Source organism: Cryptomeria japonica, chromosome 11 (assembly GCF_030272615.1).
Source record: "Cryptomeria japonica chromosome 11, Sugi_1.0, whole genome shotgun sequence".
NCBI classification, from domain to species: Eukaryota; Viridiplantae; Streptophyta; class Pinopsida; order Cupressales; family Cupressaceae; genus Cryptomeria; species Cryptomeria japonica.
Window position 1 is genome coordinate 337,805,066 of NC_081415.1, and position 27,417 is coordinate 337,832,482.

The window sequence follows — 27,417 nt, forward strand, 5'->3', positions numbered from 1 at the left end:
AGATGAGACAGGATCCACGAAAGTGCACATAGCTAGACCAGTGGTGGACAAATATGAGGATGAAATTCTTGCAGAAGAGTATGACTTAGAAACATTTGAGCTTGGTCCACTTACCTCTGAGCAAGCGATGGAAGAAGCAACTGATTCATTTGAAGCACTTAAGGACAAACTTAAAGAAGAAATGGAAAAGAATAAGAAGCTTGAAAGGGAGGTCAGTGCTTGGAGGAACTATTTTAGTCACCTTAATCAGCCCTTGAGACGTCAAGATCCAGCAGTATCTCCTTTACAAGCACTCCCTCTTGAATCAGTAGGTGAGGCAGAAAGGGTGAAGAACTTGGTTCAACTTATAAGTTCTTGGATTGATAAATCCCACACGGTAGCCGTTGAATTTACAACAAGAATGATGAAGACAATTCATCGAGCTATCCAGGTCCTTGAGATTATCCATAATCTAATGATAACTGTAGCTGCATTCGCTCACACTAGAGATGTTATCATCCTGTCTTACAAGTAATAAGACAAACACCAAGACGGATTCTGGCACAAGAAAAGATAATGGATGGAGGAACTCATAACCTCCTACAGTGATCAGCTCTGCTCCAGATGAAAGAGGTCCTTTTTGAAGACATCAACACTAGATGCAGTCGAGTTGAAGGTATCATTCATCCAATTCAAGATAAGGTGTTTGAGGTGTTGTGTACCATTCTTGACAGGCGGATCAAGATCGAGACAGATGTGGACATCCAAGAGTTGGAGGATAGAATCAAGGTCATCTTTTGCAAAGAGGAGAACATCATCACAGATAAGCAACGAGATCAGATGTACACTACTATGTTCCTAATTGAGAAGACCAAAGAACTTGAACCTAGATGGGAGACAACTCTTCTCACTGCTTTTGATCAAGTCCTTCACTTGGAAGAACGAATGAAGAATCTTCCTGAGATTCCCATTGCTGAGATTGAAGGAATTGTGTCCAGATTCATTGAATATGCTAAGAAAGAGCATAGGAAATGGAACAACATTCTAGATGAAAAGTTGTTATAGGATGATGTGGCAGCTTAATTCCTATTGGTCTATGTCTCCTCGGTTTTTGTGCCAATTCTTTATTGGCTATGGATTGGTGATGTTTATCTAAATGGGGACTTTTTTGTAACAAACCCTAATTAGGGTTTAGGTGTCAAAATCTCAGTCATTGATCTTCTTTTGATCTGGGCCATTCATTGTATTTGAGGATGCTATATATACCCTCACTCATTTCATTTCAAAGGTTACAGAGAGAAAAGTTAGAGAAGAGAGAGAGCTTAAAAAGAAGAAAGTTAGAAAGTTATTGTTGTAGCAAGATTGAGTAGTGAAGAAAGAATTTTGAACAATTGTTGTCCATTTGGCTATGAGATCAATAAAATATTGAAGTTATGGTGTTTTATTGTAATACTTGTGGTTATCTTCATGATTGTTTATCTTCTTGAATCACTCTCAGTCGAAATAGTATTTAGATTTTAAGTTTGAAAGACGAAGTGTTGTGCTTGATCCTTGATAAGATTCATATTCCAAACCACTAGCTTCTTACTGATTGTAACGACGCCTTGTGTGGTCAACTGGAAACCTTGAGATTGATTAAGAATTCAATCATTCTTGGAAGTATTGATATGTATCTCTATGATAGTATCTATATCCTTGATGATTTGAAAAACTGTTGAATCCCCTTAGAAGATCGCATTAGTTCCAGTAAAGTTGTAATTTCTTGGCAAAACTGAAATTGGTAGAATCTCATCAAGTCTAGTCTTCATTGAGTCATTCTTAGGAATAGTTTAAGTATCTCTTCCTTGAAACCCTTACCTTTTGACATTTTTTGAAAATTTGTTAGTGTTAGGAAAATCCTGTTCCTGCATTTGGAAAGAGAGTAACACGGACAAGCTTTCTCTGAAAGTACGTAAGGCCCCTTGAAGAAACAGCATATACAACGACCACTGGTGCTTATCCACACGGAGAGATCCTACAACAAAGAACCTTGAAGTCATCCCGATTGATCCTTTTCGCGACATCTTCAGCATTCGGAGACTTTAATCAAGAGAGGATAAGGTACCTTTTAGGTATTTTATTCTGTGTTTGGTCGTGTACAAAATACACATCAACACGTAGTCAACTGGAATCATTCAACTTAAGCTTAACTTCAATTATCGCTTCTTCATTGATATGCATCAACCTGATGGTGTCTATGCTTGTAGCGGTGATCTGAACATCATAAAGCTTTCCTCAGAAGATCGCACTAATCTTGTGGAGATAGTCTTAGGATGTCAAAGCAAGACTTAGTTAGAATTTCACCAAAGGTCATTCATTGCTAATACATTCTTAGTGTTAGAAATAGATACCGTTCCAACCCTTATCCTTTTTTCTTTTCTTTTTTTTTTAAAATCTAGGACCAATAGAATCTTACGTTCCAGCCATATCCAAAGCAAATCAGACGTTCAGGTCGTCAAATGTAAGTCCCCTTGTGATTCCAGCAAAATCACATCATACCACGAAGAGCTTATCCACGAGTAGAGAACCTACATAACAGAACCTTGAAGTTTCTCCGATTGATCTTTTTTGCGATATCTTCAGCATTCGGAAACTTTACTCAAGAGAGGATAAGATACCTCTGGGTATTTTATTTTGTGTTTGGTCATGTACAAAATACACATCAACAGGATCACAAGCCCATCTTGGGACAACACTGCAAGGCTAATTGAAAACCAACGGGTACCGATTAGAAAATTTCCCAGTACTTCCCTAAACACCCACCTGCGTCCATTTTAATAGCCTCCATCTTACTAACACCATATCTGAAGAATAGTATGGACTCCAGGTTACTTTCCTAATAAACATGCCTACTTCATACAACCCAACTAATGGCAATAAGTTGTCACAAGCCTTGGTGGCATGCCATCATCACAGATCTTTTAACATCAGGCACCTCTTATTAATGGCATAAACAAAATAAGATGTCACTTGGCACACATGCAACAATTCATCAACAAAAAACTTATAACCATCTCAAAATATTGCAAATTAAAATACAGAACTCTTCACAACCAAGCAACCCATATGGTTTGATTGAATGGACATCACCATTGCTACACTGATAAGTTGCTGAATATATGCATTCATGTAAGCAGATCATGAAATCTCATTTAAAATCATGCATAATTGATAATACTGATAAATTATTAATTTATTTTGACTTGCTGAATATATGCATGCATGTTATTTATGACCATAACAATGCTATTAAGTATTAATCTTTAATCTCTCTTTTTTTAAAGTATTAATCTTTAATCTTTAATGATCACGAATGCTTATTCTAGTAATATGAATGAAAATATCTGAAAAAGTTGGAACATAAGTTACTGATCATAGAACTGGTTCAGATTTGAATTCAGGTTTGGATTCAGATTCGGTCCAAAAAAATCAGGGTTGGGTTTGTTTTGCATTTGTACATATAAAATCATAAATATATACATATTTACAGCCTAGAATTGGAAACACTAGAGGCATCTAATGTTTTTGATGTGGAGGAATATTTATGTCTCCTACAAGTAACAATATTAATAAATTTAACATACGATATCATAATATAATAATAAACTAATTTTAATAATCATAAATATTACTATTAATAATAAAAGTAAATAATTAAAAAAATACATAACTATTGTTAGCTATTAATTTTTATTATTAATAAATTAATAAAAATATTAATAATTTACTTAATTTATTTAAATATTTTTCTTATTAGCATAACAAATATTTTAATTTTAAATATATATTACTGTCTTCATGAGGAGATATCCAATTAATTATCTCCTTGACAGCAGTGGGGAACAAGTTTAATGAAAGCTTTAGAGGTGTTCGATTGACTACTATTAATATATAGAAACAAAAATCCAGAACACACAATTAAGGACAACATTAGATATGGTAGGACTCTAACAATAGAAACCAAAAAAGGATAACTATTTTACCTGTCTTAAAAAAATCATTTTTTACCTGTTCTGTTGATATTATCACAAGAAGATCCTGGAATAACATTATCTACAGCAGAAGAGCCTTTCCCAGCATTTGTCACCTCTTCTTTAGAACCGCCATGATCAAAACTTAATATTAATGCATTGTTTGTAAGTGTTTGGTTATCTTGCTCTTCGTGGCCTTCTCTATGACTGCTTTTCTGGCCACTTTCCAATGATTCTCCTTCATTTGATTCCCCAATTTTAGACCCAGTATAAGCCCTACCCACTGAATGAGACATCATCATATCATGACTATCACCGTGAATATCTTCCCTTTCTGCTTCAGGCACAAACTCACCCATTAATCTACGATCAGGAACAAATTCACCTGTTTGTCCCTGATTTTCTGTTACTTCTGCCACTTGATCAGCTTCACCTACAATGCTCTCAGTTCGATGGACAGACACATCTGCCCCATGAATTTCAGCTTCATGACTGGCACCCATTCCAACACTTCCTCCACTTATCCCCAAGCTGAACCCACCTTGGGGTTCGAAAGTAGCATTTTCACCATTTAATGTTCCATCTCCTTCATCACTAGTGCTCAAGCCTGTTTCTCCTTCACGTCCAGCATCTGGCTGTAGGCATGTGCTCTGTTGGGCTTGTATGCTGAAATTCAATTCTGAAATCTCATTTACATCAGCATTCTTATCCATGCTAGCCGGTGGTCCATGGACATCATCATCATCTGCTGGAAAATTCTCAACACTTTCCATAGAATTCTCCTGCAAGCTATGGTAGCATGTATCCATTGCAATTACAGAGGACTCACGAGCTGAATCTTTCCTAGACTGGCTACCATATCTCTGGTGATTTCCCTCCAGCAAGGATGCTTCCATGATATTTCTTTTTGAATGGCTCAAACCATCAACTTCAATGTCTCTCTCAAATGCTGCTGAATGGCTGGGACCTGGGTATGAAACATCTTTGAAATGTGATACTCGATCTGCGGCCATGCTCTCTGTTGTCCGTGTGCGCTTAGATGGTCCATGAGAATATTGACTTCCATCATTCACTTCATCAGCATCACGGTCTACTACAGTACCTTCTGCACTATCAGCATGGTGAAGCCTACCCACCGGCCTGTCTACTGTACTTCCACCTTCGTCCATACTACGTTTACGGGTCCGAGGACCCCATGATTCATATGATGCGGCATGATCACCAACTTCACTGCCAGCAGGCTGCCGCAGCATTGGATCCCTGTCATGCATAGGATCTTCCTGGGGCAAAGCCATTGTAGAAGGGTCAAAGTCTGTGGGAGCAGGTCCTCCAGCTATAGTCAAATTCAAGTCCATGCCCACATTTGAGTGGGACTTTCCCTCGCCAGTAGTTGCAGCCTCTTCTGCCTCATCGCGGCCTTCAAAATTTTCCCTTTCCATTGTGTCAACATCACATAATCCATCAATTCCACTTGCTGCACTTACTCCGCGTGTAAACACAAACTTTTTGCTAGTCTCTGGAAGGTCATTCAAACTAGAGAGAAAACGATATGGACGAGAAACTGTAACAAAACTGCACATCCTAACAGTGGCTCCACAAAGGCTGCAATCGAGGACTGCTGATGCAGGACTGCATCTAGACTCTGAAATAGAAATCTTTTTCTTTGAATTATCTTTCTTTTCTAGTTGTGCTGACCGTGAATACAACAACATACTAGGGCCCGCATCACAGGCTGGATGAAATTGATCCTGACCAGGACCACAAGAAATTGCATTTCCTGCTGACTGAGCAGAATGCTCTTCATAATCTATGACATTTGGAACCAGGCGGGGTTCCCAGCCACACAAACTTATCAGCCTCTGTGCCTGATGATGCATTAAATGTTTAAATGTTAAAAAATAAAACTACCTTCAAATCACAAATGAAGCAGAAGCGGTGAATTTGAAATACAAATAAAACATAACATGCCTGATAGTAAATGCTTGCAACCTCTTCCCTAGATAATTCAGCTCCAGGCATATTGTCAGCTCTACCACTGAACTCACTGATAGTAACTGGTTGATGATTGGTAAGAAGACGATCTACTTGTGGACCCCTGCAATGCTTCATCCAGTCAATAGCAGAACCAGACACCACTGGAAGGGATGAAAATTGTAGAAGTGCGTCACACCGATCATTGTAACCTCCAATTAGTGCAGATGGAGGGGTGGGAGGGAACTGTGCCAGGCTTTCCGAACAACTATTTTCTTTCCATGGACACGTACCTCTATGGCCACTCTGTAGTTGCTCTGCAAAAGCTTCACCAGTGCTTTGAGCTTCATGCAAAACCAAGAAAAAATAAAAATGGATCAGCAAAGCCTATATGCATCAAACACATTGCAAAAGGTGTAGATCATTATAATTTGGTAATTTACCAATGACAAATGTTGGGATCAAAGAATGTTATGTATAAAGCCTTTTCATTTATAAACACTAACTTTAATCATTTCTTAGCATACTTATATGAAACGCATTTCCAATGCTAATGCTAAAACACATCCACTGAACCAAAAACTCATTTAACCAGAGTTTCTCCGAGTGTTTAAGAAAGGGGGTGCAGGAATTGCCAGCAAGGTTTAGGGGACAGCAATTTATTTCACAAATTTGGGGACTGTGGGGGATGGCTATTAACATAAATTAAACAAACTAAAGGTAGTTGAATTTTTAAGAAGTAAAAAATCAGTGCTGCATTTGCACAGAAAATCTTCTCCCTTTTAGACTTTTATGGGTTTTTCCCATTTTCTTCTCTAAAAGTTGCCTTTTTTATATTTATGAAACAAATGGAGCAGGTTTTCCAGTCCTGAAAAAGGAAATTGTACCCACCAAGTCCCCAAGTCCCTGGGATGTCCAAGATGCTGGGGATTTTGCCTGGACCCTGAGCTGCATCCTCATGAAATACTGCTTTTAACATTTTACTAAAACAAGAAGGGTCACATATCTCTGATTCTTTCTTCAAAACCAAATTCAAACAAACTAAAAAAGTGCTCACAAACTTACAAGTATAACAGTAAAAAATTGATTTTAAAATTTAATTGAATGAAAAGAGATGATGGATACAACTGGAACAGTAAAAACGACATACTCAACTGATATAACATCAAAATGATTGCAATTTTGCAGCTTTTCCTGCCATATTTAGTATGTACTATAATGGCTTGTGTCAATAAGCAACAGCACACATAAAAGTAATCTCTAAAAATTTGCATGACTTGGAAAAGAATTTTTGTAAGAAAAAAGTGCACTCCCTAAGCAATAAGTTCATAATTACGCAAATACAACCAAATAATATTATTTAAAACTCATATAATTTTGATCCAACACACAACTTCTGGCAAGAAAAAATCTCCAAAAAAATACAAATATAAATTGTTGGTGTGAACAAGGTTCTTCATATCCCCCTTGTAGCGTGAACAAAACACATTATTTAACTAGTTCCTAGTTAGGTCCTTTTCACGGATGTTCACATGCTAAATTTACTTGAGTTAGAAATCTTTCTAGAAGTTTCTTATACACATGTGACCACAACATAGGATTAAAACACTTGTCATCATTCAAATTTGTACTCTCTCTCAAACTTGCTTATATAAGCAAGGTCTCACATGTACATTTTGACTCATGCATAGGAGCGCATTCATTTGATCTATATTTTGCATCCCTTATTGGAAAATTTATGCTCTTGCTCTTCTCTCTTGTAGAATGGTATTTTGGTTTTCAGGTGATCTTGGGAGCTTGAGTACTTTCCAAGTGATCCTAGGAGTTTGGGTACTCAAGGACTCAAGCTCCCAAAATCACCTGCAAAACCAGAATATCCTTCTACAAGAAAGAAAAGTAAGAGCAAAAATTTGCCAATAATGGATGCAAAATAATATTAGATCAAATGATTAAGAGAGGTATCATACGTACATTTGTATGCATAATACACATTCATCGATCATTTGATCTCATAGCATTTTGCATCCATTATTGGCAAATTTATGCTCTTATTATTCTCTCTAATAAAAGGATATTTTGGTTTTGCAGGTGATCCTAGGAGCTTGAGTTCTTGAGCGATTCTAACATAGAATCAGAGCTATCTATCAGCTCTAAGACAGACCAATGTAAACAACACGGCTCAATCATCTGCCTTTGAGTGGAGTGGAAATACTTTATCCTTGTAGGCAGACACAAAACATTTTGCATTTGAAATATGAAAATTGAACCTATTGCCTTTCTTCCAGCAGTTTTTGGATAACCACAATGAAATTATATTAATTTTAATATTATAAACTTGTGGAATCCTAGTTCTGTTAATAGTGGACCATAAGAAGAGCTATGATCTGACAATAGAGTGCCACTGTACTCCAATAGTAAAATTTCATTAACTAGCTCAAAACTAAGAATTTATCAGACTCCATACATGTTTAATATACAAAAACCTTTTTACTACTTGACAAGACCTGATATGCTGAGATATACAAAGCAACTAGTACTTCTGTAGCTTTTGCAGTGACTGAAAAGGGCCAAATCTTCAGGCTAGGATATATGAAGCCTAAAATTTTACTGAGAAAACAACTATACACCTGTTACCATCATAGAAAGAGAAAGCAGCTGTCCAAAATATACAACGATCATCAAGATACAACAAGAAGCTCCTGCACCTTAATGTTACACAAGTGGCAGATTGCTCAGACTTTGTATATGTCTCTTCCTCCATTTTAAGACTTTAAGCTATCATGATTCAGTTTAACATAATTGTATTTTATCATAAGGTGAGAACACCATTAAACGTGCAATGATGTTTCGTTTTTGTATGTGGGTTTGGAAGCATGCCTTCCAATTAGTTGTTGACTCAAGTCTTATTGGAATCAAGCTAAGTTACCAGGTTCACAAGGAAACCATCTCATAACCATTCGAGGAGCAACTTGGGATGGGTCGCTCGAAGATACTATCATGGTAATTGGATAATTCAATAATGAAACTAAAGGTTACATATAGCCAATTGCAAAGACGATGTTTCCATGAGAAACAATTGTAAACTGAAGAAAATTTAGAAACTATCTAAACTAACTTAAATGAACTAAAAATACAATATTGACCATTAAATAATTAAATATGCAAATTTTATTCTAATACCTTCCCCTAATGGTCAATCTATCAACTACACCAAGGTGCCCCCTAAATTTTACAAACTTGTCTGGCCTCAGAGACTTGATGAGGATGACTTTGGTGAGAATGTTTGCAGTCTGATCCTCAATTGGAACAAACTGCAACTGAACTTACCATCTTCTATAAGCTTGTGGATGAAGGTACAATGAAGCTCAACACGCTTGATTCGTTCATAGAAGACCAGATTTTTGGCAAGTTTCAGCACCCCTTGATTGTCACAGTACAAGGGTGAAGGACCTGCTTGAGACATTTGCATGTCAGAAAGCATCCTTCGAAGCCAAACTGCCTCACAAGTTGCCTTCACAGTTCCCCGATATTTTGCTTTGATCGAGGAAAGAGCTACTACTTGTTGCAACTTGCTGGTACATGTGACTGCACCTTTGCCCAAACTGAAAACATATCCAGAGGTGGACTTCCTGTCATCAACAGAACCTGCCCAATCCAAGTCTATAAAACCAATGAGCCTGAAATCTTTGCTTATGCTGTATAGAATGTCATAGTTAGGAGTGCCCTTCACATATCTAGGCACACGCTTTGCTCCAACCCAATGTTCAGGTTTAGGGGTTGTCATGAAGCCAGACATGTAACTCGCAGCATAACTGAGGTTAGGTCTAATGGCAATGAGATAGATGAGGCTGCCCACTTGTTGTCTAAACACTGATTCATCCACCACAAGTGAATTCAATTTGGATGATAGTTTCAGCCATTTCTCCATAGGTGTAGATGTAGGTTTGCAGTCATTCATTTTGAACTTATCAAGCAAACTTTTGGCATACTTGGGACTGAGAGAGAAAAATACTACCATTAGTTTGTCAAACTTCTACACCGAGACAATAATGCAGAAGTTCCAAATCTGTCATGTCAAAGGATTGACACAAATTCTGGTTGATTTCGTCAATCAAATGTGGCGAGCTCCCAATAATGATCAGGTCATCAACATAGACAACAAGAAAAAAATATCACCAGACTATTTGACATATAGATTAGAATCAGAAGGACTCCTCTAAAAACCATGATCAAGTAGGTACTTATCAATTTTCATGTACCATGCCCGAGGAGCCTGTTTGAGACTATATAATGCTTTCACCAATTTGCATACTTGGTGTTCTTTACCAGCAACCTTGAAACCAATAGAATGCGTCATGTATACCTCTTCCTCCAAATCACCATTGAGGATGGCACTTTTGACATCCATCTACTGGACTTTCCATCCAAACTAGGCTGAAATAGCAAGGACAAGCCAAATGGTGCTCATTTTAGCTGTGGGAGCAAAAGTTTCCTCATAGTCAATGCCCTCTTTTTGCGAGAACCCTTTGGCTACCAACCGAGCCTTATACTTATCAAGGGTTTCATCAGCCTTATACTTGACTTTATACACCCATTTGCAGCCAATAGGTTTCTTCCCAATTGGAAGATCAGACAAGACCCAAGTGTTGTTCTTCAAAAGACTATGGTGTTCAACTTCCATAGCTTATTCCCACTCAAGTATTCCTTTAGCCTCTAAATAAGTTTGAGGCTCACAAAGCTGTGAATGTTGGCCATAAGAGCAAAGTTCATTGTGTCCTTCTACTTGCTCTTGCTTCTAGTTGATCTACCCTCAATGTGTTCATCATCACGAAGATCACCAATGGTCTTGGCCTACCACTTAGGTCGAAGAGTAGAAGTACCAACTTCTAAATCAGAAATGTCTACATGACCTGAGGTACCTGGAACAAATTCATCTGGATGTTGATCCAGATTAACCTGTGGAAAGTCAAGTGGTGCAATATCATGCATGGGTGAATCCACAACTTCAGTGTCAGAGTCATCAGAATCCCTCCCATCAGGTGAACCTAAGGGAAGACGAACACCCAATCCTTAGCTTCTAGAGGCTGATCCTCAGGGCTCAAAACAGGAGAAAAGAGCTGAAAGGGCCCTCATTCTTCATCAAAAACATCACAACTAAATATGAGACGATCAGTGTCTACATCAATCAGCTGATAAGCTTTGTGGTTATCACTGTAGCCTATGAACATGAGTTTCTGGCTCTTGGAATCTAGTTTTGTGCGCTTGGCATCTGGAATCCAAACATAAGCAGTAGAGCCAAGGACTTTCACGTGATTGATTTTAGGCTGTCGTCCAAACCATGCTTCTTTTGAAGTCATAACGGCCTATGTAGGAGACCGATTCAGAAGGTAGACTACAGTGTAAACTACTTCAGCCCTAAATTTCTTTGGAACATGTCTATGCTCCAACATAGATTAGGCCATCTCAGTGATTGTGGAAATTCTCCACTCAACAACGCCATTCTATTTCTCCACTCAACAACACCATTCTACTGAGGGGTGTAAGGTGTCGTAAGCTAACGCTTAATGCCATGTATTGCACAAAAGTTGGAGAAATCAGAAAAAGAAAATCCTCCCCCCCATTGTCTAACCTAAGAGTGACTATTTGATAGTCAGGCTCTTTTTATACTAAGGCCTTAAACTTTTGGAACATGCTAAACACCTCTGATTTATTTTTTTAAAAGCACACCCACATTCTTCTACTAAAATCATCAACGAATAACAGAAATACCTGGATCCAGTGACTGAAGGAGTGTTCATCGGTCCACGAACATTTGCATGAACCAAATGCGATACCTTGGAGGCTCTCCAAGAATCACCATCTAAAAACGAAGTCCAATACTTCTTTCCAACCTGACAAGCTCTGCAAACTCCATGATTCTAAGTCTGTATCTCAAGTAAGCCAATAACCAGACCCTCTCGAACAAGCTAAGAGAGATAGTGCAAGTCCAGGTGCCCATATGTTGATGCCAAAGATTGCTGATGGAAAAACTTTTGGCTGTCATGGTGTGCTCTTGAGAATCACCAATGTCAACAAGTCTATAAAGACCATGATCCTCAAGACCCACAGCAATTATAGTGCGAGTCCCCCTATCAACAATACTACATTTGCATGGACTGAATACAATATCCAGCGTAAGAGAATGTCGCATAATCTAACTGACAGACAACAGATTCAGTTCCATGTTGGGTACAAAGTATACATTGAGAAATATTAAATTTCTCCCTCCAAATTGAATCTGCACCTTGCCCTTGCCGACAACAGTATACTCTTCATCTCATCCAAAGATTACATAATTAAATGAAAGGCGTGTACTCTATAAACCAATCCCAATGATGTGTGAAATGTCAAGAGGCACCAAAGTCGATGTACCGGGCAAATGATTTCAAATGATCAAATGGGCACTTGGCCATGAACGCATAGAAGGAAGACTCCTGGTTAGAATGCGTAGCAGCATGGGCGTTCTACTGAGACCCTGTTATCTGGATTGCTCAGATGCTAGTCATTTCTTGCAATCCTTCTTCATGTGGCCATACTTATGACAATAGTTACGCTCAATGTTCTTCTTAGGATTCTCTAGAGGCTTCCCCTGACCTTTCTGTTGAAAGGACTTGCCTTTTCCCTTTGTTCTTATCAAAGGCTTTTGTTGTGAAAGCCTGCTCAAAAGTGGAAGTATTGGTGCTGGTCCAAAACTGTTGCTTCCATCTATCCTGTTGCAGAGGTCAAGAAAATTGAGATCAACACTGGTGGATGTGATATTGAGCGTTTCAATGAAATGCTCATAGGCCCAAGGTAGACTTTTCAAAGTGATGACCACTATATCTTCTTCCTCCATTTTTTGAACAATTGCCTCCAATTGGTCGCAAATATCTTTGATTTTTGTCAAAAGCTCCTAAAAGACATCTTCTCGTCCATCACAATCGAAAAGAGCATGCTCAAGAAAGAACGCTCTGCTCTTGTCTGAAGTTTCATGGAGATCCTTCAAGTGGGTCCAGATCGCTGCAGCTATCTTCTTGGAAGGGACTTTTGGCAACTATCATCAATACAGACAGTTTGAGGAGAATGGCAGCTTCACGATTACACTCATCATACTTGTCTTGATATTTAACAACGACGATAGGACGAAGTGTAGTACCCAACATGACCTCTTCTAGGCAATAATACTCAAAGATGGTGAGCATCTGTTGTTTCTGGGTGTTGCAGTTGCAGTTGTTGAAATTCTAATTGCTTTTCAACATAATGTTGGTCAAAAATGCCATCACGAATACCAAGGTCAAAATTGGTGAACCTTGTGAAGGCACAAAAACCAAGACAAAAGCTTTTGATTTAAAATCAAAACAACGAAATAGCCAACACATATCCCAATGCAAAAAAATTGGCTCAAAACCCTAGCATGAATTTTGAGCCACAAATCCTGAGACCGTCTTCAGAAAAAATACATTTGATTTTTCTAAAAAAAAATCAAAAAAATATCTACATAAAAGAACAAAAAAAATAGGGCAAATATATAACGATTTTTGAGAAAAAATCGTATAAACTATGAGAAAACCCTAGGTGCGAGTCAAAAAAAAACCTAGATCACGATAAATGAACAGCTGGAAAAAAATCATGATTTTGTTTAAAAATCGTGGCTGCACTAGAGGCCCAAAAAAATTGCAAGAAGAGCCGCCACGATTTTTTTTCAAGGTCGAGCCAAAAACATCGCGCCACACGAGAAACGCGGGCAGAAAATCCAAGTCGCACGGAAGCAAAGAGGTCGTAAAAACAAAGCATGTACTATTGTTGAAGAACGCAGGCCGAAAATTGCAAAAATAACCCTAAGTCGCGGAGAAATAACTCGACATCGCGGTAAAGAGGTGACAAAAAAAACTTGAATAGGGTTCAAAAAACATGATTTGTAGAATGATCAAAGGCCCTTTGCTTCAAAAATGTAACCTCGAACTCATGCCATTAAGGTCACCCAAAAACACGTACCCGCAATTTCTCCTTGAACAGAAACCCTAAAAAATTGCACACACAAGATCTTCGAAAAACTCTTTCAACAGACCCAAAAAAATTCAAAATAAACTTTTAACAAAAAATTCAATTTGAAAATTTTAGGATTATAAGAAATTATTAAAACAAAATATTTCAACTCTGATACATATTATGGTAATTGGATAATTCAATAATGAAACTGAAAAGTTACATATAGCCAATTACAAAGACAATGTTTCCATGAGAAACAATCGTAAACTGAAGCAAATTTAGAAACTGTCTAAACTAAAAATACAATATTCCATTACATAATTAAATATGCAAATATTATTCTAATAGATACGCCAAGGAATGCCCTGAACGGCCTAGGTTCCTTGTGGATATGCAGGCATGTAACCAGAAGGAGCTCGGAGCATATGGAGCACTCCTTGGGCATTCCTGAGTGTATACCCAGCAGCACTAAGCACCAAAAAGGTGCACAAAACACTTTTTTTTTTTTTCTTAACATGAAAAAAGAACAATGAAACCCTAAAATGACACTAAAAGCACCATTTCACCCACATCACATATCATTTTGCTCTCTTCACTTTTTTTTTCTCACTTTGGCATTTTGAAGGGCAACCGATTTTTCGAAGGTGATCAATCAATCGAAGAGTGCCAAAGAAGCAAATATTGCTTGCACAAAGGAGATTTAATCATCTACAATAAGAATTTTACCCTATTCTTTAGTCTTTTAACAATTTCTCAAGTTTTTGATCAATTATTTCAAGGCTTGTTTTAATTTTTAAGAAAAAAAAAAGAAACAAGTTCCACTATTTGTCCTTGTTCCATGGGGATGCGTCCCACATGAAAAAGCAAGAGACAAGGCCATCCCCAAGACGTAGGAATGCCTAGGGAACATCACCCCACCATCCCTCCACTACCACCATGTTTCCTTCGCGGTCTCCAAGATGTTTCCTCACCAAGGGGACATTTCTCAGAAGTTTCTTGCGTCAGAAATACTAAAGGGGACTTTGGGAAATCCTCGAGACTCCTAGACATTCCTCGACACCCCAAGTGAAGCGATTAAGACTCCCACAACAAAAAGTAATGTTTGAAATAGTTTTTTATTCAAGAAAAAGGTCACTCCAAAGGCCTAACGCTAACCCTAACTGGAGCCAACACAAATTGATGGTGATGCTACACAAACAAGGCTGATTGGTATTGGCATAGATGAGCTTGAGCATGTGGGGTCAAAACAGTTTGAGTGATGAGATTAGTGAGGAAATTGGGGATGATTAGACTCTAAATTCTAGACTATTAGCCATTGACTCATGAATTATGAGTCGTTACTCATTAATATTATAATTTACTATCTAGATTCTAGTATTTAATATTTTGTTTTTGAAGTTTGAAGTTCAACATTGATGATAACTTGATTGTAATTATGAATCATGATTATGAAATCGGAAATTTTGAAAATCCCCATTCCAATATCCATATTTTATTATTTTGATTCTCACTATTAAAATTTAAAAACTAATACTAGTTCATTGCAATATGTATTGTTAGTTTATCTTTTTAAAACTATATGTAATATGTGCTTCAGCACCTCTCCCCTGCCTGGTTTATTTAGAGAATCTCCTTAATGGAAATATACTACAATGCTTGAACAACTTCCACGAGGTGGAGCATTCCTTGGAATTGTAATGAATGTAAAGTCAACTTTAAGAGCTTGTATAGTTGAGTGAGAAATCACTTTTGCATCATAAGCGGCAAAGAGATTAGAGCATGTGAAGGGCCAACTGGGAAAGGATTGTCAAACAAAAAAAATTATGCCACACATTAGAGAACAAGAAGTTGATGTTGTACCTGAAACAGCAAAACTAAGATCTCGTCATTTAAAAAAAAAAAATCAATGACTTTACCAATAGATTCTCATTCAATAATAACCTGCCAACATCCTTTCATAAAGACACCCTCTATCCAAGCAAAAGAACCCTCTCCTTCCCACAAAAGAGGCCCATTGGACAAGGCATTCCAAAATGAAGCAAGAGACGTTACGTTGCATTTATGCTAATGGTGGTCTTTTCAATTTGATGAAATCGCCATATTGGCAAAAAATGGTGGTGGCGATAAATAGTGCACCTTCTAGTTTCACAAGTCCTAGGTATGAAAAGGTGTGCACCACCTTATTGGCAAGAAAAAAACTTGGGATTCTTGAATTGTAACAAGAGTTTATATTGTTTTCGATGGATAGAAAGATTGCATAAACTATCCTTTAATAAATGTTATTGTAGTGTCCACCAAAGGGGCAATGTTTTGAGGCAGATGATTGTGAGGGGTAAACCAAAGATTCAGAATTTATTTCTAAAATCCTCATTGACTCCATAGAGATGGTGGATCCTGAAAATGTTGCCCAAATCATTATAGACAATGCAAAAAATTGCAGGGCTGCATATGCTTTTGTTGGTTAAAGATATGAACGCATTTTTTGGACACCATGCACCGTACACTTGGCTTAACTTGGTGATGCAAGCAATTGACACTCAAATAGAGTGGGTGAAAGATATATACCATGAGGGTGAGGAGATACAAATGTTTGTGACCAACCACCATATGTCACAATGCATTTTAAAGACTTTCTCCAATTTGGAATTGTGGAAGATTAATTTTATTTATTTTTTAATTCTATTTATGCCATGTTTAATATTAATATTTTTGATGTGTTAATTAACAAATTTTTAACATGATCCTAGGTTACTGACACTTGGTTTGCATCACACACAATCATTTTGAGATGACCTGTGAAGGTGTGAGAGGCATTTGGAGCCATGGTTATTAGCAACCAATGGTGTATTTGGAAGCAATCAAATTCAAAGAGGGCCAAAAAGGTCAAGTCATTGATCCTAGATGACGATTGGTGGGCTCATGTGGAGAATATCTTGAATTCACCAAGCGTATCATGAGTATGATCAGTTTTGCTGAAAGAGATCAGCCATTTTGGGGGAAATCTATGATGACACTGACTCCATGATAGAAAAAATAAAGGGCATGATAGCACAAAATGAGAATAACCCCGAAGAAACATTATTCTGAAGTTTGGAAAAATCATTCCTCATCGTTGGAACAAGATGAACACACTATTGCACCTCCTTGCATATGCATTCTCCCAAATATTGTGGCTCACAGATACTTGCTTTGCCAAGGAGGAACTCCATCATATAGAGATGGTAAAGTTGCTAATGGATACAAGCGGGCATTCAAAGACTCTTCTCAAATCCGGAAGTGGTGGACAATGTTAGGAAAGAGTTTGGCTTGTTCATCTTAAGATGAGATCATAGTATTTGTGTTCTTGAAAACCAATACATTGTAGATGAACATACATGGAGATACTCCATGAGCAAGATTATTTGTTCCTCGAACCTCTTACAATCCTATCACAATTGTTTTTTATTTTTTGGCATTTGTATTGTAAACTTTGGCACTTAGCATTGTTTAATTTATTTTTTATTTTTTTATTTTTTAGTTGTGTCGGTTCTCCCTACAATTTCAACAGGTTGCTATTTTTTCGCTAAACGGATGTGGAGTACATACTCCTTTATCCACTCAATGAAGCATAACCAATTGGCTGCAAAATAAAATAGAGGACTTGGTTTATGTTCGTTCCAATTTGCGTCTTCTATCAAATAAGCAAGAACACTACAAGGAAGGGTCAACTAAGCATTGGAGCATAGCCCCTTAGTGTACCAACTTGGATGCAACTATAGATGATGATGATGAGACACTTACACATGATTCACCTAGTGGGAGTGGCACTGCATTTCCTTGTGGTTCAAATGTTGTGAAACTTGAAGCAAACGATGATCTTGACCTAGATCCTTTTAATGGTTGATGAAGATCAAAGACAATTAATATTGTTTATTGCATTTATTTCAAATTTGTAATTGTACTGATTTTCGTTTGAATCGTGAACCTAGACATATATGATATATGATACATATTATATGGCATATGACATAATATTGAAATTCTAAACTATCAATTAACATTTAATATTTATTTTTATTACTACCATTTTGGCATTTCTCATTGATCAATAATGAAGTATCATACTATCAAATGTATTTAGTTTTACAATTTTGTGTATTATATCGTACCGGCGTACTTGTATGTCATACCTGTACCAAAACCAACAACTTAGTAATCGAGCATAGCAAGAAAAAGAGTCCAAAGCCTTCTTTAGGGTCTTGGAAATCCAAGTCACCCTTGGCAATATCTTCATAACTGTTTTTGTGTCTTTCACTAGCTGCATGTAGATCTTAAGGAAAAGATATTGCCTAACGTTTTCCTTCTATGGAGAATAAGTGAATGACAACTCCTATGATTCCTTTGTTCAAAACCTTTAATATGAGAGCTAATTGCATCATATTGTGGTCCTTTAAGTCACTTGATTTTAAATCTCTATCCTCCTGCTTGAAATCAAATGAAAAGCTTGTCAGTGTTGATTTCCATGTTGCCCGATATATTCAATCATCAAACATCTGATGCCAGATTAGCCCCCACCTATTTTAATAACTACATATTGCTAGTAAAGAAATAACTTCCACCAAGAACTAAACCTTGTGCCACTACCTATGCATTTGTTGGTACCCTCAATAGCAACCATCACAAGGAACTATGCTGCTGATTAGCTAAAGCAGCTGAAATTTTTTGCTAACTAATGATCTATGAAGACATGAGTTTACCACAATCAATCAATATGACTACCTTCTACTTTTCAAACATATCTTATTACCTAAAGATTTTTAAGTCACCTACAAAAATATGACAGCAAATAGTCAGGTAATTCATGTCTTATGGTGGTGAAATGCCATCCAACAATCAAGTAAATTTATTTTCAACCAATGCATCATCTTCTATTTAAGCATATTAAATGTAAGGAAAATTTCTTCTCCACACTAAGTGGTTCGTTCTACTTGTAGTCAGAACTGTAGCAAAGTCCTTATCATTTTATAATTCATTTATCACGTTGTCAATCAAGTGGACTGAATGAGATTGTGTTAATTTTGGTTGAAACAAGAGATACATCTCTTATATGATGTGAAGGGCATCTGCCAGACTATACTCCACAACTCCAAATATAAGCCAAAGAGTGTATCTTTCTCCACAAAACAAAAATTGAGCTTCATGCTTCCCCTTGAACCAATTGACCATCTAATGTTCATCTTTCTTTCAATCATAATTCATGGTTGAATCCCATAGTTAGGAGAAGACCCATACCCTAACCCTCAGTACTTGTCTCCCATATGAGAAATGCATCCCCATCTCAAAGACCCATGTTAGGATATTCCCAAACATTAGGAAACTTTATATGAAGTGTGTTTGCATCTGTATACATCTCCTAGAAGCATCCCTTGAAATTTGGGAAAATTCCTATCAAGGTTTGTCGTATATATATAAAACTACACTGATAGGCTTATAATTTTTTATTCTCTTCATAAAATTTAAAGGTTTAATGTATTATTAAATCCCAAAGAGGCAATAGTATGAAAAGAAACAATAATAAGGCTTCAAATGTATACACTCATTGAATTTTTATCAATTGATTGGAAGTATAGACATCTTTGAAAACTGTTATGGGCCTGTACCATGTTTTCAATATAAAGATATTCCCCTTAAAATCTTGATCTGCCATATCTAAGTGTTCATATTTTTAAAAAAAATTTATATCAAGATGATGATTATCATATGTCAATGTAATTAATCTCTTCTTTCATTGACATCTATCTCAAAGTTAATTTTTTTTATTTTTACACATTTCAATATAGTTAATCTTTATCCTAGTTGCCTGTCTCCAACTTGATATCTTTTACTAGAATCAGTACCCATTCCCATCTCTAGTACCAGTGCTGGTCCCTATCTTGTGTACCATTACCAGTCCCCGTCTCTTGGTAAATATGGAATATTTTCCAATTATAATTTTTTTCTCACTTAAGCATTCGTTGACACCATCTATTTTGAAAAGTTACTGACACTAACTAGGATAATGGTGTCAAGTACCAAAAAATCTCATATTTGAAATTCAAAGATAAGAGGGACTGTCTCATTTGATTTACAAATATCCACCTTCAGCAAAAATCAGGGTCTGCTTACTGCACAGAAATCTGTCCTATAAGCTTCATCTTGAAAATTGAAAATAGTCAGTTTGCTACAAGAGAGTGTCTTCTTGGAAGGAAATTGCCATTGCACTGTATAACATAGTTTAGAGTTTTGTCACGTTTTTACTTGCATGGTATCCTTAAGCAATTTTAGCTCTTCTTTCCTTGCCATATTGTTTTCCAGTACCAAGAATATTGAATCCAAAATATGCATATTGGGACTCATGATTGAATTCACTCTGTCTTATAGCAGTCACTATTCTTCCTCATCACTATCCCCATTTATCCAAACCTATTCCACCATCTTTCACTTGTTGCTTGTACCTCCCTGTTGGTTGATGCCACTTATGTCCAATGTTGGAAGTACAGTGACATGTCTCTCAAGTGAAGTTTCTTGGATCTTCAGAGAAATATACTTGATTGTAATGTCCCCTTTTTTAAATAGGATTTAATAAATAATAGTAAAATTAATATATAAAAGAATAAAATTAAAATATAATATAATTAAAATTTAAGTTTAATGAATCGTCAAAAGGCATGAAATGAAAAGTTCTGTCTCCCTCAAACATGAGATATAAAAGGTAGAAGAGAACTTCATTTGAGAGGGTATATGGAGGAAAGAAGAAAGAAGGGAGCATGTGAATCAAGAAAGAATTTATGGAAGCTAAAAAAGGAAAGGAAAGAAAATAGGCAAGTGAGTCTTTCAAAGGGCAGAAATGACGAAGAATTGTAACTCTTTCAAAGGGTGTTAATTGTGAAAGGTTGTAATGTCCCCTTCTCAGTGATGTGCATTCAGTGGTCCATTGGCCTATTCCGGAGACACGTAGGCTATTTGGAAAGGAGAATTAGGGTTTCCTATTTTCTAGGAGGATTCTTTTGTGTTTTCAGGGCGTATATGTGAGAGTTTGACAGTTTGGATTCTGGATTCCTTTTGGGTTTTTAGAGAGCTTCAAGATGGTTCGACATGCATCTGCATCGGGTAACTTTTTCCTGACTTACTATTTTTAGTAAGTGCGACGGCTGCTCAGAATGTGGTTAAAATCACTTTGGAAACACTTACTATTTTTAGCAGTATGCTATTTTTAGTAAGTACTATTTTTAGCAGGATGTCAGCTGGCCTGTTCAGATGGCTATTTCCGGCAGGTCAGTTTGAGTAGTTGGTCTTCCAGCATTTTTTGGTGCTATTCTTGGCAAGGATTCTGCAGCTCAGCTCAAATGACTATTTTTGGCAGTTCAGTTCAGAGCCCCAACTCAGTTCAGTTTTGGTGATTTCCAGCACTTCAATCTCCGGCTCAATTTGGCAATAATCAATATTTGAGGAGAAGGTATTTTAATATATTATACCTTAGGCATGAGGTATTAATATTTGATTATTTTATGGATGGACGACTTAGGAAGGGAGAAAATATTAATTTTATCCTAAGTCTATTTGGGTGAAAATTGCATATGACTTCAAGGGGTCGTCATGGTGTTAATAAGTAAATTATAACTCAAGGCAAATGGGCGATTTTCTAAGTATATTGCCTTAGTAATATTTTTTATTTGGAAGTCATAGTTGGGCGCCCACTTTACACTTTATTTTATGACACTTATATTTATTAAAAAGGGCAGACTTGTGCAAGGAAATGAAATGAAATGCAATGCTAAATGTGGATGAAATGGAATGGCATTTGGTTTGGGCGTATTTGGAGTGCATTTGAATTTGAATTTGGTTGACAAAAAGTTATAAATAAGTGACTTGGGCTCTCATTTTGGGATCTATGAAAATTGCATCGTTATGCTACCGGTTTGGCGACTGAAAATCTGAGCTTCGAAGTATGGCTTCCTAGCTAAGTCTCTGTTTCGTACTTGCAAGATAGTACCTAGCTGTGTCCTTGTATTCCCAGTGCTGTTGGTGAATGAGTTGCAGATTGTGGAGTGTTCTATGTGGGATTTGAGTGTTTCTGATTGCTGGTCGCGGGACTGCTGAAAGTATATTTTGCTCACACCTCTTAACCAGGCGACTCCATCATTCTGGGTGCCGGCTCATCCTTCCTTCCTAGCCATGGCGATACATTGTGTAAGTTTTTAGCAAGTTTAATTGAGCAATGATTTTTCTAAACAAAATCGAACTTCCTAGGTCTAGCATTGGATTTTGTGCTTGCATTGGGATGTGTGCCAAATAGTTGTTGGGTTGTTGGGGTTGTAGCATTGATTGGTTGCTGTTGTGAGTGAATTATGGTGGGATTGGGACTGGTTTGAATCAAATCGGATGAAAAATGAGGGAGTTATGAGCATTTGGGTGTTTCCATGGGCTGTTGTTTTATACTTTTAGCTTGCAGATTGATTGTAACAGAAAATTATATTCTTGCTGTAGAAATCTGCATTACTCTCCTTTCATCTCTAATTTTGTAAGGTTGTTTCAGTAGTACTGATCAATCATTCTTGCTGTCCTTATTTTGTAATTCCCACTGCATAAGTGGAAGAGGCTGGCTTAGCCGCCTTCTTACTTTGAAATTTAGTTTATGTACTCAGTCCTCCCACTGAATAAGTGGTCGAGTGATAAGTTTAATGCAATTGTCCTCCCGCTGAAATATGTGGTAGAGTGATAGTTTAATGTATTGTCCTCCCGCTGAAATATGCGGTAGAGTGATTGAATTTCAGTTTCTTGTCATTTTCCCTTGGAAGGTTTACCGCCAAGAGTTTGGTTTCTATCCTGCTGGATAAGCAGAAGGGGCTGGCTTGCCGCCCAGGCATTGTAATTTCAGTTTGGTTATTGTTGCTAACGATCCCCGGAACACCGTATGCTCTCACCCTCCCAGACTGGGCTCTCGGTGAACAAAAGGTGGAAGGGTTCCCTTTCAGTAGTTTGGATTATTTCTCTAACCTTAACGGGTTATTTGTTGTGGATGAATTGCTATTGGCCTAAAAACAAAAAAACAAAATTACTGGAATATTACAAAGGTTGTAACCCTTGCAAAGGGCAGACATAATGAAGAGGTGTGGCTCTCCCTCACATTAAAAGATATAAAGGTGAGAAGGTTTCATTTGAGGAGGATATCCAAGAGAGATAGATTTGGAAAATAACTTATCACTCTCAAAGTGCAGCAATGTAGGGTGGTGACTCAAGTCTTATGAAAGGTGGTGACCCTTTCATCAATGAAGTATGAGAGAGACCATTCCAATCATTCAAGGACCACTTATCAATCATCACTCATGAATCCAAAAAAGCAATCATTACTTATCAAATCAAGCAAACAATAAATTAGCAAACCACTCTATCAAATCAGCATTTATTCAATCATCATTCACCATTCACCAATATATATCGAACCAGCATTCATTACATCATCACTCATCACTCATCTAATCAACAATCACTTAATCATCACACACTAATACCTCAAATCATACTATCAAAGGAATTCATTCAATCAATTAATCATTCATACAAATATCAATCATTCAACAAAATTTGAATCAGATTAGATTTTATTTGTATAATCTGCATTCATAAAAAAGCAGCCATTTGATCTAGCAAGTGATTGTTATGCAATATGATTGAGTATATTGTTTAACATGTAATATATTATGTTTCTTTGATCTAGTTATTAATTAGAATTGCCAATCTATATCTTATAATTAATAAATTAATCTATCTATTTCCAAACAAGCAATTATATATTGAGTACTAAGGAAACATGTTAAGGAGAGGCAGTAGACCGACTCCCACAATGTAAGTAGACCACCCCAAGTTGGATGATGGGAGTTCCTGCCACTTGTGAGCCAAGGAATGGAATTGTCTTGGTTGGATGTACCACGCCTTTGGGCTTAGTTGTGGCAAACAGTTTCCAGGCACCCTATCATGCTTTCCCCTCCAATCCCTACAGCGGTTCGTTGTTGGAAATAAAACTATAGAATTGATCCAAATTGATGATGTTAATTGTTCATTTACTTTAAAAGATTAAATAGCTATAAAATGATCTAGTTATAGAATACTATTTTTAAACAAATTATATTGTTGGAATTGTTATTTTTGGGCAAAAATCAGGTATACTCCAAAAGAGGACATTACAGTTGGTATCAGAGCATTAATCCTGCCAACCTGCAGGACAACCCTACTTTAACCACCATTCAATTAGAGTTAACTATTCAACCCTCTTCTTAAGTAAATAAAAAATAAAAATTGAGTGGGCCAGCATTGCACTTCAATATGTGTGAGCCTTTTACATGTCTGCTTCGTGTCTAATGTGTTTTCAGCATGCTTACTCCATGTGTCTTTTGTATGTGTGCCTTCTCATGTATGCCTTGTGTTCTTAGCATGTGTGTTTTATATGTATGCTTTTTTCTTGTATGCCTTATGCCTTGTGTTTGCTTTATATCTGATGTGTTTTCAGCATGTGTGGTTTTATATGTGTGCCTTTCTCATGTATGCCTTGTGTCTTACATATGCTTTGTATCTTACGTGTATTTATATGTTTTCTTCATGACTGATGTGTTTTGAGCATGTTTACTCCATGAGTAGCTTTTTCATGTATAATTTGTGTCTTGCTTCATGACTGATGTGTTTTCAGCATGTTTACTCCATGAGTACCTTTCTCATGTATGCTTTGTGACTTGCACGTATGCTTCATGTCTTAAATGTATTTATGTGTTTGCTTCGTGTTTGATGTGCTTTCAATGTGTTTACTCCATGTGTGTTTTATGATTACTTTATGCTTAACAGTTATAAAAATACCACTTCCTGGTAGTTTTTTTCCACTCTATCAAATCAGCATTCGTTATATCATCATCCGCCAATAAATCGAAGCAGCATTCATTACATCATCACTCATCAATCATCTAATCAACAATCACTCAATCATCACTCACCAATACCTCAAATCATAGAATCAAAGGAATTCATTCGATCAATCAATCATTCAACAATAATTGAATCAGATCAGATTTTATATGTATAATCTGCAGTCAGAAAACAGCAGCCATTTGATCTAGCAAGTAAATTGTATGCAATATGATTGAGCCAGAGAAACGAGACTCGCCTGAAATCGCCCAAACTCGGCGAGTCCGAGTCCGAGTCAGGCCAAACGAGTCCCAGGGGCTCGGACTCGGACTCAGCCGAGTCTGGAGAGTAAACTCGCCAGACTCGCCGAGTTGGCGATTTTGGCTCAAAATCGCCAGACTCGGCGAGTCCTGAGCCCCAGACTCGGCTACTGGCTGGGTTAATAAAATGACGAAAAAAAAAACATTTTAAATAGTAATAAGTTTTTTTGGAAGGGCGAAATTTGACATTTTGGTCTCTCTGTCAGGATTATTTTATGGAATATAACATTTAAGTATAAGACTTATACTTTAAGTTATATTCCATATATACTGTCAGGATGTTTGAGAGTGGTTTCGGGCCTCCAGGAGTTATATTGCAAAATCTAGTTTTTGGAGGATTCTTCAGTTTTCCAGACTTAGTCAAATTTCAGGATCAGGACATTCCAGACTTAGCCAAATTTCAGGGCATTTGAAGATCAGGATGACATTCCAGACTTTATCACTCACCAACTTGACCTAGCTTGGACCTTCAAAAATGATACTCACTCACCAAGCAAGACCCAATTAGCAACAAGAGAAAAACCAGGCCCTAAGGAAGACTCTCAAAGAAACCCTAATTCAGACTTGTAATAAGTTTTTTTGGCCTCGCGGGGCGCTGCCCCTCGACCTCGCCCTGTATTGCGACAGGGAGCGCGCAAGGGGCGCTGCCCCTTGACCCCACCTTGGGGGCGCTGCCCCCAAACCCCCGTCGAAAAATATGGGGGAAACTGCGTCGATAGAAGTAGAGAAAATTTAACCTACGAGTCTGACATTGATTGGATCGACCAGGTAGATATAGAGGTTGAGACTGTAGCCATGGCAGAGGAGGAGCGGAGAGCACGAGCACAGACAGGAGATTCAGAGGCAGATAGTGACACGGGTGTTCCTGATGTTGGTGAGCATGGCATGGTGTCATGGGGAGCGGCTATGGCAGTCGAATCATCCAGGACCTACCTTAGACACCTTCGTAGGGGGCTGGAGCCGGAGGGTGCAGGCTCCTCTGAGCCATAGACTTGTAGTTGTATTTACCTTTGGTATTTGTATGAAACATTTGATGATGATCATATGATGACATGGATTTTTTATTCCATGAGTTTTGTAATATTGTATACATTTGACAATATTTATATATTTATGTTTGTTATTTTCTTCAGCTACAATTTGCGTTTATGCTTATGTGATTGATGTATACTTGTGTATGTAATCAAATGAGCCGAGTTTGATGATGTTATTGTGTCTTTAAGGTGTATTCAATAAAGGGTGTCTGAAACAAGTTTTAAATATTTAAAAATCTCTAAATTTCTTGAGTTTTTCACTATCCCGAGTCCAGACGAGTCTAGAGCCGAGTCTGACGCCGAGTCCCGAGTCCGAGTCCGAGTCCGAGTTGGCCTTGCCGAGTCCGAGTCCCGTTTCTTTGGATTGAGCACATTGTTTAATATGTAATCTTTGATCTAATTATTAATTGGAATTGCCAATCTATTTAAATTCTTATAATTAGTAAATCAATATATCTATTTCCCTACAAACAATCACATATGGATTAATAAGTAAACATGTTAGGGAAAGGCAGTAGACCAGTTCCCACAATGTAAGTAGGCCACCCCAAGTTGGATGGACGGGAGTTCCTGCCACTTGTGGACCAAGGGATGGAATTGTCTTGGTTGGATGAACTGCGCCCTCGGGCTTATTTGTGGCGAATAGTTTCAGGGCACCCTATCACATGCTTTCCCTCCAATCCCTACTATGGTTGTTTGTTGTAAGTAAAACTATAGAATGGAGCCAAATTGATGATGTTAATTGTTCATTTACTTTTAAAAGTTCAATAGCTATTCTGTGATCTAGTTATAGAATACTATTTGTAAACAAATTATTTTGTTGGAATTGTTACCTTTGGGCAAAAGTCAGGTGTACCCCAATAGGGGACATTACATGAATCTTGATGAGTTTCTTGGAAAGGTAGCAAACCATTATCAATATGGAACGAACTACCTTTGTTTTAGGCAGTTCGTCCCTTTTAAGTGAAATTTCTTGGATCTTCAGAGATAAGACTCAATTCTTGATGGAGTTACATGGAAAAGTAGTGAACCATAATCAATATGAAACGGACTACCTTTGTTTTGGGCAGTTTGTCCTTTTTGCAAGCATCTGTTGGACACATACCAAGTATATGGATGGACGTGAGTAAAAGAAGAAAAACACAATGGTGTATGTCCTAAAATGATGCCCTGGAAAAATTAGGG

At 37.3% G+C, this 27,417-nt stretch overlaps 1 protein-coding gene across 6 annotated transcripts in view; it reads right to left on the reverse strand.

Moving 5' to 3' along the window:
* LOC131074919 (uncharacterized) overlaps positions 1-27,417 on the reverse strand; it is a 158,081-nt gene that overhangs the window by 60,825 nt on the left and 69,839 nt on the right. For 4 of the 6 annotated variants that reach the window (XM_058011660.2, XM_058011667.2, XM_058011687.2 and 1 more), the window contains exons 4-6: positions 6,852-6,908; positions 5,958-6,304; positions 4,027-5,854 (exon numbers count right to left, since the gene is read on the reverse strand). In XM_058011660.2, the coding sequence (XP_057867643.1) occupies positions 4,027-5,854; positions 5,958-6,304; positions 6,852-6,908 (2,232 nt within the window). The remainder of the gene's footprint in view (positions 1-4,026; positions 5,855-5,957; positions 6,305-6,851; positions 6,909-27,417) is intronic. The other 2 variants (XM_058011676.2, XM_058011682.2) reach the window with 1 other exon arrangement.